This window comes from Schistocerca serialis, chromosome 6 (assembly GCF_023864345.2).
Source record: "Schistocerca serialis cubense isolate TAMUIC-IGC-003099 chromosome 6, iqSchSeri2.2, whole genome shotgun sequence".
Lineage (NCBI taxonomy): Eukaryota > Metazoa > Arthropoda > Insecta > Orthoptera > Acrididae > Schistocerca > Schistocerca serialis.
In genome coordinates, this window is record NC_064643.1 from 682,612,235 (window position 1) to 682,626,614 (window position 14,380).

The window sequence follows — 14,380 nt, forward strand, 5'->3', positions numbered from 1 at the left end:
AATGCGTGAATGTGGTCTACTTTTCCGAGCCTATGGGTGGTCTCTACCACCCCTCTATTTTACAAGAATGACTTTCAGGGCTTCAGCTTGTTGCCTTTCTGTCATATCAGCAGGCTGATAGGTGTCCTTGTGGAACTTTTACTCTCTCTTGCAAAGTCAAGATGTGCTCTCAGAACGATGTTATGTCTTCTCGTACTGAGCTGACGTTGCTGAGTTTACATTTCAGACCTCTTGCTTGCTTGAAGTGGGGCAATATCTTCCAGGTTTTCTCTGATTCTGGCAATATTGGCTTTTTGCTTGATTGTTATTCTGATTGTGACATGGTGTGTTGACCTGACATGCCTTGGCTTGGTGCTGGCTGGAAGGACTTCGAGAAAATTCCACTTTTGCCCATAATACATTTATGCTGTGTGACAACTTATTTATCCCAAGTTCATCATAACTGCCACCTGTCATTACTCCTTCTCTTGAATTTTCATTTTCTCCATGACCATAAAAATTTGTAAGAAGCTCTGCATCTAACTCAAATTCTTTATTAGACACCTCATTAGAGTTACTATTATCTTTTCAACTATTATTCGTTACTTTCCAAAATTCTTTGTCAAAATACATTCTGTTCACCTAGTATGCCTCCCTGTTACCATGTCTATAAAATCTCTGGTTTACTCTCTCTTTAAACCTCTCTTCAAACTCATTAACTTGATTTTGATTTGCATGCCTCACCCCAAACTAAAAAGCTCCCAGTGGAACTATCATCAGATTCCCTGCCCATTTTGTCTGCTGATTGGTCTCCTATTTTCTTGCAACCTATTGTTTATCTCTCAAGTTCTACCTCCATTCTCAAATTCTCTGTTTCCATTACTATTCCTTTCATCCATTTAAAATACCTTCTAATAATATGGGTGTTCAATAAGTGATGAAACACATTTTTTCTGAATGCCAGTTCATTTTATTCAAGATTCCAACACATCATTTTATTCCACACTCTTTTGGCTACAAAACCCTATTTTTCACCTGAATCTCTGTTCAATGTGGTGGCCTCATGCCACATTACTGGAATGGTCTGTATGCCTGCGTGGTACCACTCAACTGGTCTGTGTCAGAGCCAACATGTTCCTGCATAATAATTTCCCTATCATCCATGTACTGCTTCCCATGGAGTACATCCTTCATAGGGCCAAAAAGATGGAAATCGGAAGGTGCAACATCTGGGCTGTAGGGCAGATGAGGAAGAATAGCCCAACAAAGTGATGATGTTGTAACACACAAGCAACTCTGCACAGGTGGTCCTTTGTTGCTCTTTATGGTCTTTTGTCAGGCAGAGAGGGACCCAGTTTGTTCAAAAAGCTGTGTGGCAGCCAGCCAGCACACAGGAGATCGGACAGGTTTGTGTGACCATGTTGTGAAGATGACAGGCCTTGGCCAATAACTCACCATGCTTTTATTCACTTCCAGGTCTCCATAGACATTCTGCTACTGCCTATGAATATCTGTGATTCTCTGCTTTTCATCCAAAAGTAACTCAATGAGAGCTCTTCACCTGGAATGTATCTATGTTATAAATGCCACTTTGATGGCTATGTATAGTGCCACCACGTATTGGAATTTCATGCAACTATGGGGGCTGAAGCTGGAATATTCCACAACAAATTCCAAATTTTTCCAACCAAAATTGGCTGAGAAAAGCATATGTTTCATTACTTGTTGAACATCTCTTGTATTTCCATTCTCTTGGTACTCATTCCTACAGCTGACAGCATCCTGTCTCCCATAATTTGGCTCTATTATGATTTTGGTTACATCCACCCCACTGATATCCAAACTGGTTAAATCTGTATCCACACACTGGCTTCATCTGCCAGAGACTGTGGTCATGTGTGTGTGAGTTGTGTTTGCATGTGTGTGTGTGTGTGTGTGTGTGTGTGTGTGTGTGTGTGTGTGGGATTGAGAGACAGTCTTTTTGTTGTGCGTATCTGCAACTCAGCATCTGTGCTATTAGTTCATATAGGTACTTATATGTATGAAAAGTGAAAGTTGTAAAGATAAAAGATCTTGGCTCCCCCAAACATTACTGTCAGATAACAAAGCAAAAGACAGATTTGGTAAAACCCAGAAAATTGCAAGCCTATAAAAGGATATCCTCAGAATATAAAATAACATACTTCTTCTGGGGCATTGGCAAATTGCACCTGGGATGAAGTATGTGGGCAAAACAATATGGATGGTATGTTCCCTAAGTTCTGCATTAAATCAGTTTTTGAGAAGATATTTCCAAACGTAGCCACTTCAACGCAACAGCTAAAGAAATTATATGGGTAACTATGGATAAAATTTCTTTATTGTTTACAAAAGCATTAGACTAATCCACAGTCCCTAGACTACTATCACAGGTACAGAAAGATATACAGGAATGTGCTCCTTGCTGTAAAAAACATTTAATAAAATATAATATATAATCTACACTAATATATAAAGGGGAAACATTGTTTTCAAAAATCTGCAGTTCTTTACTTCAAATTTTTATGCACTATTCTAAAAACATTCTTATGAACACAAGCTGTATATTTTTTAAGCAACAATCGACAGCTTCTCTGTTAAAACTGATTGTGAGAAAGATAATGCTGTGATGTGCTATGCTGTGTTGAGAAAATGTGTGGTCTCATTTTCTTTCACAGTGTCAACTACTGTACATTTAATCCATTAGACAAATTGTTTATCCCACATATATTGTTTCTCTGTATGCATAGATTTAAACAAAAATTGTATCCACTACAGTGTGTTATTTTGTTTTCTTACGTGCAGTCAGTCTTAAGAGAAAATGTGTTGCATTGATGGTTTACTGGCCTACAATTAGAACACTACTACACAGTCTGAATTGTCTGAAACTTTGTAGTGCTACCCATTTGCAGATTAAACCTATGTGAACTGTCCTCACAGATCCAGTGGCTGGAGAGTTCTCTCTCATACCCTGTATACCAGTGATCCCAACCAATTTACCCACTCAATTTCAGCAAAATTAGGTCTCATTGTAACAATAAAGCAAGCTTTAGGTCATTCATTCAAACACATGGGGATTGATTTACAGTCAGAGAGAAGAGCTGAGGGAGATAATGAACAAAAGAGCAGTACCTCTGCATGTAATGAAGATAGCAGAAAGCATCTAAGAAGGATCAGAAATTGCGATTGTCGGACATGGGAGATCTAAGATTGGGACAAATTTGGTAGTAAGAGAAGGACACAGTTTGTCTTTGAGTCTTTCTTCTATTTATAGTGATGATATGGTGGGCAATGGATAAGTAAATTAAGTTTTTGTACCTATGACATTAACAAAAGGAATTATTCTATGTCATTACTCTTTGCTGATGATTAAGTTGTGACAGACGATAGTGAGAGCATACGCCAAAGAGATGCTCATATTTTATCCACAACAGTTAAATTATATCCTCCATATCCACATCAAGTGATGCCTATTGGCTGAGGTTGACACAGTAGTCTGTCGCTACTGTTGGGCCTCCTGAGGTCTGTTTTAATGGAGTTTAGTTTTTTCAGTTAAATTATATAGTCAATTAGTACCTTCAAGGGAAACAAAATTTATGGCTTTCAGGTGCCAGGAGATAATTACAAGCAAAATAATAATAAATTATCAGAAAACAGAAAGAGTAAACTAATTCGACTTCTTAGGAAATAGTATCTCATTCACGACTAGAATAGACATACAAAAGAAAGAAAAAAATTAATTAAATTAATGACACAACCTACAGAAATTAGAAAAAAAGTAAGAAAAAAAATCTGTTAAGTTCTACAAGATGATTTCAGTACCAACCAAGGGGGAGGGGGGGGGGTACCTAGGTAGAATAGCTGGGTACACACTATCCAGTGTCCAATGGGAAAATGAATGTTGACATCTGATAAGCACTGGGAGTGAGAAGCTTAAATGAGCAGATTAAGGATTACAGGAAAAACTGGAACGGTCATGTTGCAGATGTGGAAGATGATGGAATACCAAAACTAATGATGAATTTAACTGGGCAAAAGGTCTTTACAAAAATTGAGGAAAGGGTGGGAAGTCCAATAATTTCAACCAAAGGGCATAACAGATGAATGACTAAGACATGCAGAGAGAAGAAGAAGAAAAAGAAGAAATGTTTTTACCATGGTCAATTGCATGTGGTCTTTCACTAACTCTCACCACACAGTACCCCAAAAACTAAAACTAGGACATATACTGTATAATTTTTTAAACAACAATTGTTCTTGGTGCAGAATATGGAGATCCTCTCTTGTGGTATGAGATGTAATCATCCAGAACCTTGGGAATGCTTATGCCTGTCTTCACATTTCCATGCAGTCCAACACTGGGCCACTGTCACATCTGAATTCCCCACAAATCTGGATATGGCATGACTAGATCAGCTGGTCAAATGGAGACCTACAGTGATGCCCCTTTCAGACTCTGTCAGGTGCTGATAATTCTGTCTCATATGTGTAAGTGGAATCTTCACATTCTGCACAGTGATCATTCAGCATCTGATGCTGTTCATGCCTCTTTGATACCCTATGAGGCCTGGTAATAACACTAGACATGAACAACACTAATGCACTATGGTGGCCATTCTACATATCACAGAGAATTGCAACTATAATCATTGTTCTCGCTGATTATGCCAGCGTGTATGAAGTACATTGACATCCAGTCATATCTTCTGTGCACTTTACTTTCATTTGTCAGGTAGTGTATATTTGCAGTATGCACTTTACACAATGAATGGGTATGATGTCACATTGACATCCAGTCATATCTTCTGTACACTTTACTTTCATTTGTCAGGCAGTGTATATTTGCATCATGCACTTTGCACAATGAATGGAAATGAAGTACCGCTGAAATTATAAAATTTTTGTTTTCAGCTGCTGTGGAGCAGGTGGATAGTGCAGATTTTGAAACCGCTTCTTCTTTGACTGGTGAGTATGTGTATAAATATTCAGTAAAGTGAATACTTTCCTTGTCTCATAGATGCGAGCTCAAAGCCTGAAGTTTCAGTTTATCTGGCAGGAAATCCTCTTCACAGGTGTGGTGAAACTCCAACTGAACACCAGAAAATTGATCTAAGTGACAAAAAATTTCCATTTTTATAACATTTTGCCTATGCGCTGGTAAATAAGCAAAGATGTGGTTTTGAGCCTAATGCAAACCTTTCATTTTGATAATGCATTTTCACATTTGAACTCACTGTGCCAAATTAAACTCATTTCAGAGCATCTCACTTCTTTCTGTAACTCTCCCCCTTTCCTAAACCTTATCAGTCCTTTTTGTTCATCCCTCTTCCTTTCCCTTCAACCATGCTGCCAGAAGGAGGGCTCCGAGAGCTTGTACATTTTCTTAATTTTTATATGTTTTTTCTCCTGCTGCAACTTGGTGAGTAGATTCTTTTATCTAATCAGTTATAAAATATACACTAGGAATCACTTATGACCTCTTTATATTTTGTGCTGTAACAGACTTTAACTTTTCTTATAAAGTCATACAAAACTGATACATAACAGTTACCCTTCAGATAATTTGAAAAATGGTTTAGTTTTGTTCATTTGCTGTTAAAGAGTCTAATTTGCAGCAGTGTGTTTTAAGTAAATTGATATGAAATTGCTTGCCATCTATTACACAGGCAAAGATCATATTAATTATTCTATGATCCAGTGTAGTGTCTGATCACTTAAGTAAATTATTGCGCATGATGGGTTGGAGTTAATATTGTGTCTCCCATTGCCATTATGGGAAACGGGAATACGGATAACTGTATACGCAACAAATTGTTCCCATAAATGTCTATACATGCATATATTTCAGCACAAAGAAAGATACATGTGTACACTGTACGAGGTACAAAGGCTGACTGGAACATTAACATGGCGGCTCGTCAGGGCAGTTAGAGTTCAAAGATCGTGCTTTACGTGGTATCGATGTGACCTATCGACGCCACACAACCCCCCCCCCCCCCCCCCCCCCCCCGCCCTCCCCCCCGTCCACCCTGCAGTACAGAGTACGGCCTATGAGGTCTGAGGTGAGGTCGTGTGAGCATTGGCGTCGGAGTGAGTAGTGTGAGGCGGAAGGCGCATGACTGGAAGATCCACCTCAGTCAGGGCGATGTGCGAAGGTGCAGTGATGGGCTGCAGGTCCACATCATAATCAGACAGCCAGCAGGGGCAGACAATGCGTCAGCCAGCCTGGGAGTAGAGGTGTGGGGAGGGGCGTGACATGCGAGTGTGCCTGCCCCTAATACAGATTGAGTCGTCTGAGGAGATGGACTTATGAACTCTTGATGGATCGCACTCTCTGGGGAGGGACAGGCTATGCACTATCTTGACATTTAGTTCCTCATTGAGTGTCAAGTCTACAGTGTCTGTAAGGAGCACGAGCACATGGTCGTCAAAAGTGACAATCGATATGTTGGTACTTTGCAGCGCAAGTTGAAAGTCAGGGAGCAAGTCTCTCCAGTAGATGAAACATCATCAAAACCTGTGCATGGGGTTGATGATGACATGCTTGGGAAACCCGCAAACTGCGGTGATGAATCATCAGAAGGAGAAGACCCTACCATGGGCTGAGCTAACTCATTATCGGGCTTGGCAAAAGAAAATTTGTCCAGATGGTCTGACTGGAATGCCAGAGGGACGTCGGAGTCCATGAAAGCAGGCTTGAGCCTGTCTAGCGAAACGGTCTGCAGGCATTCTTTAACCATAATGTCAAACGTCGTCTCACCCCTCCGGAGTACTTCAAAGGGGCAGAGGTATCGGGGTTGCAGGGATTGTCTAACGGAATCATCCCTGAGCAAAACGTGAGAGCATGTGTTGAGTGCAGTTGGCACATAAGTGTCCGGCGGGGAATGACTGACAGGCGGGTGTAGCCGTGCGAGTCTAAAGTGGGTGCGCATTCAACTAATAAAGTCTGGGGAGGTGAGGAAGTCCTCAGGTGCTTGAGGCAGGATAAGTTCCCAAGGTAGAACCAGGTTCTCACCAAAGACGAATTCAGAGATGGTTCCCTGTAAGTCAGGTTTAATGGTCAAACGGAGACCGAATAACACCCAAGGAAGCATCTCAGACCAGAGGCAGGCATGGCACCTGAGTGCTGTTTTAAGGGTGCGGTGCCATCGTTCCACTAAGCCGCTGCTTTGTTGGTGGTAGGATGTTGTATGAATTTTTTTAATATCACAAAGGTTACATAGAATCATGAAAAGTGCAGACTCGAACTGTCGACCCTGGTCGGTGGTGATGGTGGACGGGCAACTGAACCTAGTGATCCATGGTGAGACAAATCCCTTGGGTACGGTTTCTGCTGTGATGTTGGGTAAAGGAACAGCTTCCACCCAATGAGACATGCGGTTGATTGTGGAGAGGATATATCCGTTGCCCTCTATTGGTGGCAGAGGGCCGATAAGGTTGATATGTACATGACGAAAATGTCCTTGCAGAGTGTCAAACTTGCCAAGGGGAAGAGAGGTGTGGTGTCCGATTTTGTTACGTTGGCTGGAAATGCAGCTGCGTGCCCAGGTTTGACAGTCCTGCTTGACATTTTTCCAAACAAAACGCTCAGTGACGAAGCGTGTGGTGGCACGGATGCCAGGGTGGGCGAGGTTGTGCAAGGCGTCGAAGGCTTGTCAGTGCAATGTGGGAGGGAGCAACAGCCGCAGAGTGCCGGTAGAATAGTCGCACCACACTTTGTCTGAAATGCCGGGGAACTTGGCTTTGGTAAACACAAGCGATGTCTGAGGATCCATGAGGACACTTGAGATTCCTTGTCAGAGGCCTGGAGAGCAGTGAGGTTGGATAAATTGACGATGTGTGAGACAGTATTGATCCATGAAAAGAAATCAGTGGGGATGTTTTCTGTGCCTTTGATGTAGCATACATCCGTAGTAAATTGAGAGACCGTGTTGAAGTGGCAGAAACGCCGTGGGGGTGGGTCCTCGGGAGGGTTGCAAAAGGCATCCACCAGTGGTTTGTGGTCAGTAAGGATGAAGAAAGAACGGCCCTCGATGTCAGGGCGAAAGTGTTCGATAGCTTCATAGACCGCCAGAAGTTCTCCATCAAAAGCGGGATATTTCTTCTGTGCTGTAGACAGTTTTTTAGTGAGGAAATGAAGGGGTGAAACAGTGTCGCCTTTGCGTTGCTGTAATACTGCCCCGACCGCGATGTCCCTGGGATCCGTAGTGATGAACAACTCGGCAGACGGATCAGGGCGGGCGGGTATGATGGCATGAGCTAACACTGTCTTTAGAGCCCTGAAGGCCTCTAGCACAGGTTCAGTCCAATGGACTGGCTTAAGGCCCAAAGTCTGTTTGCCGGACAGCGAGTCCGTCAGAGGGGCCTGCACAGTGGCAGCAGAAGGTAGATGTTGGTGTTAATAATTTATAGTATCCAGGAAACATCAGAGTTCTTTGTACATAGCCAGGGGTGGCAATGACGTGATAGCCTACACGCGGGATCTGGGAGGCTGTATACCGTCTGCAGAGACGGTGTAACCCAAAAATGTCACAGACTGGCGCAATTGGAATTTATCTTTGTTGACCTTGACACCATTGGAGTTCAAGGATCTGGGATAAATGGTCCTCAGTTGACTTGCTGTAAATGATGATGACATCCAGGTATGCAAAGCAGAACTCGAACTGTTGTAAGATTGAGTCAAGGAAACGTAGCCACATTTGTGCCGCGTCCTTTAAGCCGAATGGCATGAAGTTGTATTGGAACAAATCGAGCGACGTGATGATAGCAGTCTTTGGAATGTCTTCTGGCGCTATGGGAATCTGGTGATAGGCACGTTTACAGTCAATCACACTTAAGATTGTGGTGCCCAATAACATATGGGTGAAATCGTTTATGTTTGGCACTGGGTAATTGTCTATGACAGAACGAGTGTTTAAGCATCTGTAATCACCACACATTCAAAAAGAACTGTCATGTTTGGTGACAAGGTGAATCGGTGAAGACCAATTGCTGTACAATGGCTTTAGTTGCCTGCCTCCAGAAGTTCGTTAATTTGCTGCCGGGCTGCACACAACTTAATGGGGTTGAGGCATCTATCCTTGGGCCTAATAGGAGGGACAGCAGTGGTAATTATGTTGTGTGTTGTTCTGGGACGTACAGTCCGTGTGTGATTCTTGAGTGCTCAGAAAGAGGAGAGAGCAAACGAGTACTGTCCGGTGGTGTAGATTGCATGGAGGCGGAATGAGCCCTGCCTCTGCCCACAGACGGCTGGTAAACAGGTGGCGTAGTGCCAACCAGCATACAGCTGATGTGCGATGTGAAGGCGAGAGCCAATAGACTCGAAGGAGTGTGGTAGCAGGTGTATCTGCAGGTCGGTAGGTAACTTGGCAGACCATATCATCCACAGGGTAATGTCCGGCATTGTGTGTTCACTCACAAGTAGCCTAAGTCAGCGCTAGAGTTGTGATGGAGAGTGGTCCCCCCAGGTGTTCCTTGTACAGGATCCTGATTATTAATTTCTGTGGCAAACAGGCAAGTCAGTTCAATATTGTCTTCTTGGCGAACTCGTATTTTGGCGGTGGTGGTGGTGAAAGGAGGATGTCACAAATGATATTTGAGTGATCATGGAGGTGTGTGACGAGACGTAGAAATTTAGAGTTGTCATCGGTCACCTGATGTAACTCAGGAAGGGGCACCACAAGCGCAAACCATGTAACGGGGTTGTCCTCGTATAAAGGAGGTAGCTTCAGGCCACACAGCCAAGGGGAGGAGGGGGGAACAAGGGTAGCTTCGGCATATCTTGGAAGGCCTGCTGTCCCGTGGTAGGATAGGCTGTCCTGTGACCCGGCACTACTGGCGTGGGCATGTTACTAGCAAACACGTCCCGAAAAATGGCCGGTTGCAATGTCCCTGATGAGTCACAGAAGCACGACGCGGCAGGCACGGTCAGTACTGTGGGAACAAACAGATGAGCGGTATGTGAGGTAGGCCTATAAACTGGACCATAGGTTGTAGGCACAGTACTTAAATTGTCCACCTTGGAAAAGAGGCGGAAGGCTGGTGCGGCAGGCTTAGACGGTACTGCAAAAGGAGCGAGTGGCGGCTGTATGGCCAGAATCGCCCCCCCCGTGAGTGAGGGGAGGGTTGGGGGGTTTGGTACTTGGTGTGGCAACAGCGAGAGTTTTCTGTGCACATTGGAAACACACCCCATGTGGTAGGACCATAAATCACTGGTGAAACCTGCTGGCGGTCACATTGTCATGGTACTGCATTCCTGGATGGCGAAGTGCCATCGGGTGTGCACGAACCCATGTGGTCAAGAAACTGGGTGACAGATCTGGTGGTTGAGCCTGGCGAACTTGATGTATAAAAATGTCTGTTATTAAATTGTGAGGAAGGCAAAACTGGCATAGCTCGATAGCAGCTGACTGCATGTGCATTTTGCATGACCAAGCGAGGTGGCGCAGTGGTTAGACACTGGACTCGCATTCGGGAGGACGAACGGTTCAATCCCGCGTCCGGCCATCCTGATTTAGGTTTTCCGTGATTTCCCTAAATCACTCCCGGCAAATGCCGGGATGGTTCCTTTCAAAGGGCACGGCCGACTTCCTTCCCTGCCCTTCCCTAATCCGATGAGACCGATGACTTCGCCGTCTGGTCTCCTTCCCCGAAACAACCAACCAACCATTTTGCATGAATGGCAGCGTTGCACATGGCACTACTGTAACCAACATTGTGGTGCACAGAGCACATGTGCGAATTTGGGTCCCTTAGAACACTACACAAGCGATCGATCATTACACTATTCTGGAAATTGTCCACTTCACTTTTCACGTGTTGGCATGCACAGTCCGACGACACGAAACCTGAGTCCATTGTTTGAGGTAACGGCGTAACACTTGGCCATTGTAGAGCTGCAAAGTTCGAGGTTAACTTCGTTGGAGATCGTGAATCACTGCTGTTAGCGGCAAAACAACCACTGGCAGGGGATTGGAGTGGCCCAATAGTAGTAGTTGATCCTCCAAATCCTTGTATAAAACATTGGGTGAGGCAGCCATGGTGTCGAATGTGAAACCTATTGATTCCACACAACCGGTGCGGAAGTCGTGGAAGACGTAGAAACTTTGGGGTCACCAATATGGGAAACGGGAATACAGATAACTGTATACGCAACAAACTATTCCCATAAATGTCTATACATACATATATTTCAGCACAAAGAAAGATACACGTGTACACTGTACAAGGTACAAAGGTTGACGGGAACATTAACATGGTGGCTTGCCAGAGCAGTTAGAGTTAAAAAATCATGCTTTACGTGGTCGATGTGACCTATCGATGCTATACCATATATATTGGAAACTTTAACAGCAGATGAACAAAACTAAACCATTTTTCAAACTATCTGAAGGGTAACTGTTATGTATCAGTCTTGTATGGCTTTATAAGAAAAGTTGAAGTTTGTTACAGTACAGAATATACAGAGGTCATAACTGATTCCTGGTGTCTATTTTATAACAGATCAGACAAAAGAATCTACTCATCAACTGTCAGCAGGACAGAACACATATAAAAATTAAGAAGATTTACTAGCTTTTGGAGCCAGTGGGTTCTTCTTCTGGCAGCGTGGTTGACGGAGAAGGAAGAGGGATGAACAAACACTCCATACTGGTTTTTTGCAGTGTTAATTTTCAAGATAATTTTTCTGTCAGTTCTTTAGCTTCACCACAAAAAAAATTCTCTCCTCTTCTGAATATTCTGTGTATCTTCTTTCATGATGGTTAGTCAAGAGGTGAAATTTACTTCCACAGCCTCCACATAGAGTGACTGATAATTGATGCTTGCACTGTATAGCAAAACATCAACTGAATAAAACAACAATATTTGTACTTTTCGTACATACAGAAATATTTATAATAGTTCATGTTAAAAAAAGAATAATAGCATTAACTTCTAGCATGACATTGTTTCACTCTTATGTTACAAACATTACCGCAGTTCAAGTTTTGTTTTATAGCACCTATGACTATGAAAAGACAGGAGAATTTGATTTGTGCCACAGGGCTGGTAGGCTGCTGACAGGCAAGACCTGTTTATTATTTTAGGATCAAACAAGAAAGCCAGAAGCACTGAGTCTGTTCTTACTAGGGCCATAGTAGAGATTTCAAAATCAGAAAACGTAGGCTGTGAGATTTCAAAAGCATGTGCAATGCATAATATTTCTGCTATAGAGGAGCATGCTTCCAAAGTGTCTGTGTCTTTATCAGTTGCCATATGAATCATTGCATCTAGGATTATACTTTCATCATAGGATTGTCCACATGTACACATAGATTTGCACTTTCTGCTTAAAACTTGAAGCCTGGCACGCCATGAAGCATAGTTTTCGGAATCAGATTTATGATTTTGTTAAGCATTACATAGGCTGCTGCCAAGTGTATCTTGATGGAAAAATGTTCTGAAAATAAGGCAAAAAATACCTGACACACACACACACACACACACACACACACACACACACACACCTCATGCACACACATGGGTCATGTGTGTGTGTGTGTGTGTGTGTGTGTGAGGTATTCTTGCTTCCTTATTTGTGTGTGTGTGTGTGTGTGTGTGTGTGTGTGTGTCTTTATTGATAGAGGCTATGGCTAAAACGTACATGTGAATGTCTTTTAATCATTTCTGTCTGCAACTTGACGTGTCTTCTTTGCGGTAAGTAGCAAACTGTCTTTTTCCTACATTGTTAATATAGCATCTTCATTGAGGGTAGTGTCAGCTGCCTTACAGAGAAAGAGAATGAGCTCATGGCCACTAAGTCATAAATTTACTGTAAGTCACTTAGGAGTTATATGAACGGGAAATGCAGGGAAACCAAGGTGAAATGGCTGCTATAAAAATGTGACGAAATCAAAAAATAAATTTTCATCAGAAGAACTAACTCAGCATATACAGAACTAAAGACAACCTTCAGTGAAATGAAAAGCAAGGATGTACAACAGCAATACCGTATTTACTCGAATCTAAGCCGCACTTTTTTCCGGTTTTTGTAATCCAAAAAACCGCCTACGGCTTAGAATCGAGTGCAAAGCAAACGGAAGTTCTTAAAAATGTCGGTGGGTGCCGCCACAACTTAGTTCTGCCGTCGAATATACACTCCTGGAAATGGAAAAAAGAACACATTGACACCGGTGTGTCAGACCCACCATACTTGCTCCGGACACTGCGAGAGGGCTGTACAAGCAATGATCACACGCACGGCACAGTGGACACACCAGGAACCGCGGTGTTGGCCGTCGAATGGCGCTAGCTGCGCAGCATTTGTGCACCGCCGCCGTCAGTGTCAGCCAGTTTGCCGTGGCATAAGGAGCTCCATCGCAGTCTTTAACACTGGTAGCATGCCGCGACAGCGTGGACGTGAACCGTATGTGCAGTTGACGGACTTTGAGCGAGGGCGTATAGTGGGCATGCGGGAGGCCGGGTGGACGTACCGCCGAATTGCTCAACACGTGGGGCGTGAGGTCTCCACAGTACATCGATGTTGTCGCCAGTGGTCGGCGGAAGGTGCACGTGCCCGTCGACCTGGGACCGGACCGCAGCGACGCACGGATGCACGCCAAGACCGTAGGATCCTACGCAGTGCCGTAGGGGACCGCACCGCCACTTCCCAGCAAATTAGGGACACTGTTGCTCCTGGGGTATCGGCGAGGACCATTCGCAACCGTCTCCATGAAGCTGGGCTACGGTCCCGCACACCGTTAGGCCGTCTTCCGCTCACGCCCCAACATCGTGCAGCCCGCCTCCAGTGGTGTCGCGACAGGCGTGAATGGAGGGACGAATGGAGACGTGTCGTCTTCAGCGATGAGAGTCGCTTCTGCCTTGGTGCCAATGATGGTCGTATGCGTGTTTGGAGCCGTGCAGGTGAGCGACACAATCAGGACTGCATACGACGGAGGCACACAGGGCCAACACCCGGCATCATGGTGTGGGGAGCGATCTCCTACACTGGCCGTACACCACTGGTGATCGTCGAGGGGACACTGAATAGTGCACGGTACATCCAAACCGTCATCGAACCCATCGTTCTACCATTCCTAGACCGGCAAGGGAACTTGCTGTTCCAACAGGACAATGCACGTCCGCATGTATCCCGTGCCACCCAACGTGCTCTAGAAGGTGTAAGTCAACTACCCTGGCCAGCAAGATCTCCGGATCTGTCCCCCATTGAGCATGTTTGGGACTGGATGAAGCGTCGTCTCACGCGGTCTGCACGTCCAGCACGAACGCTGGTCCAACTGAGGCGCCAGGTGGAAATGGCATGGCAAGCCGTTCCACAGGACTACATCCAGCATCTCTACGATCGTCTCCATGGGAGAATAGCAGCCTGCATTGCTGCGAAAGG

At 44.2% G+C, this 14,380-nt stretch overlaps 1 protein-coding gene across 1 annotated transcript in view; it reads left to right on the plus strand.

Moving 5' to 3' along the window:
- LOC126485031 (synaptic vesicle glycoprotein 2B-like) overlaps positions 1-14,380 on the plus strand; it is a 280,668-nt gene that overhangs the window by 71,096 nt on the left and 195,192 nt on the right. The window contains exon 2 of the mRNA XM_050108635.1: positions 4,909-4,962. Within this exon, the coding sequence (XP_049964592.1) occupies positions 4,909-4,962 (54 nt within the window). The remainder of the gene's footprint in view (positions 1-4,908; positions 4,963-14,380) is intronic.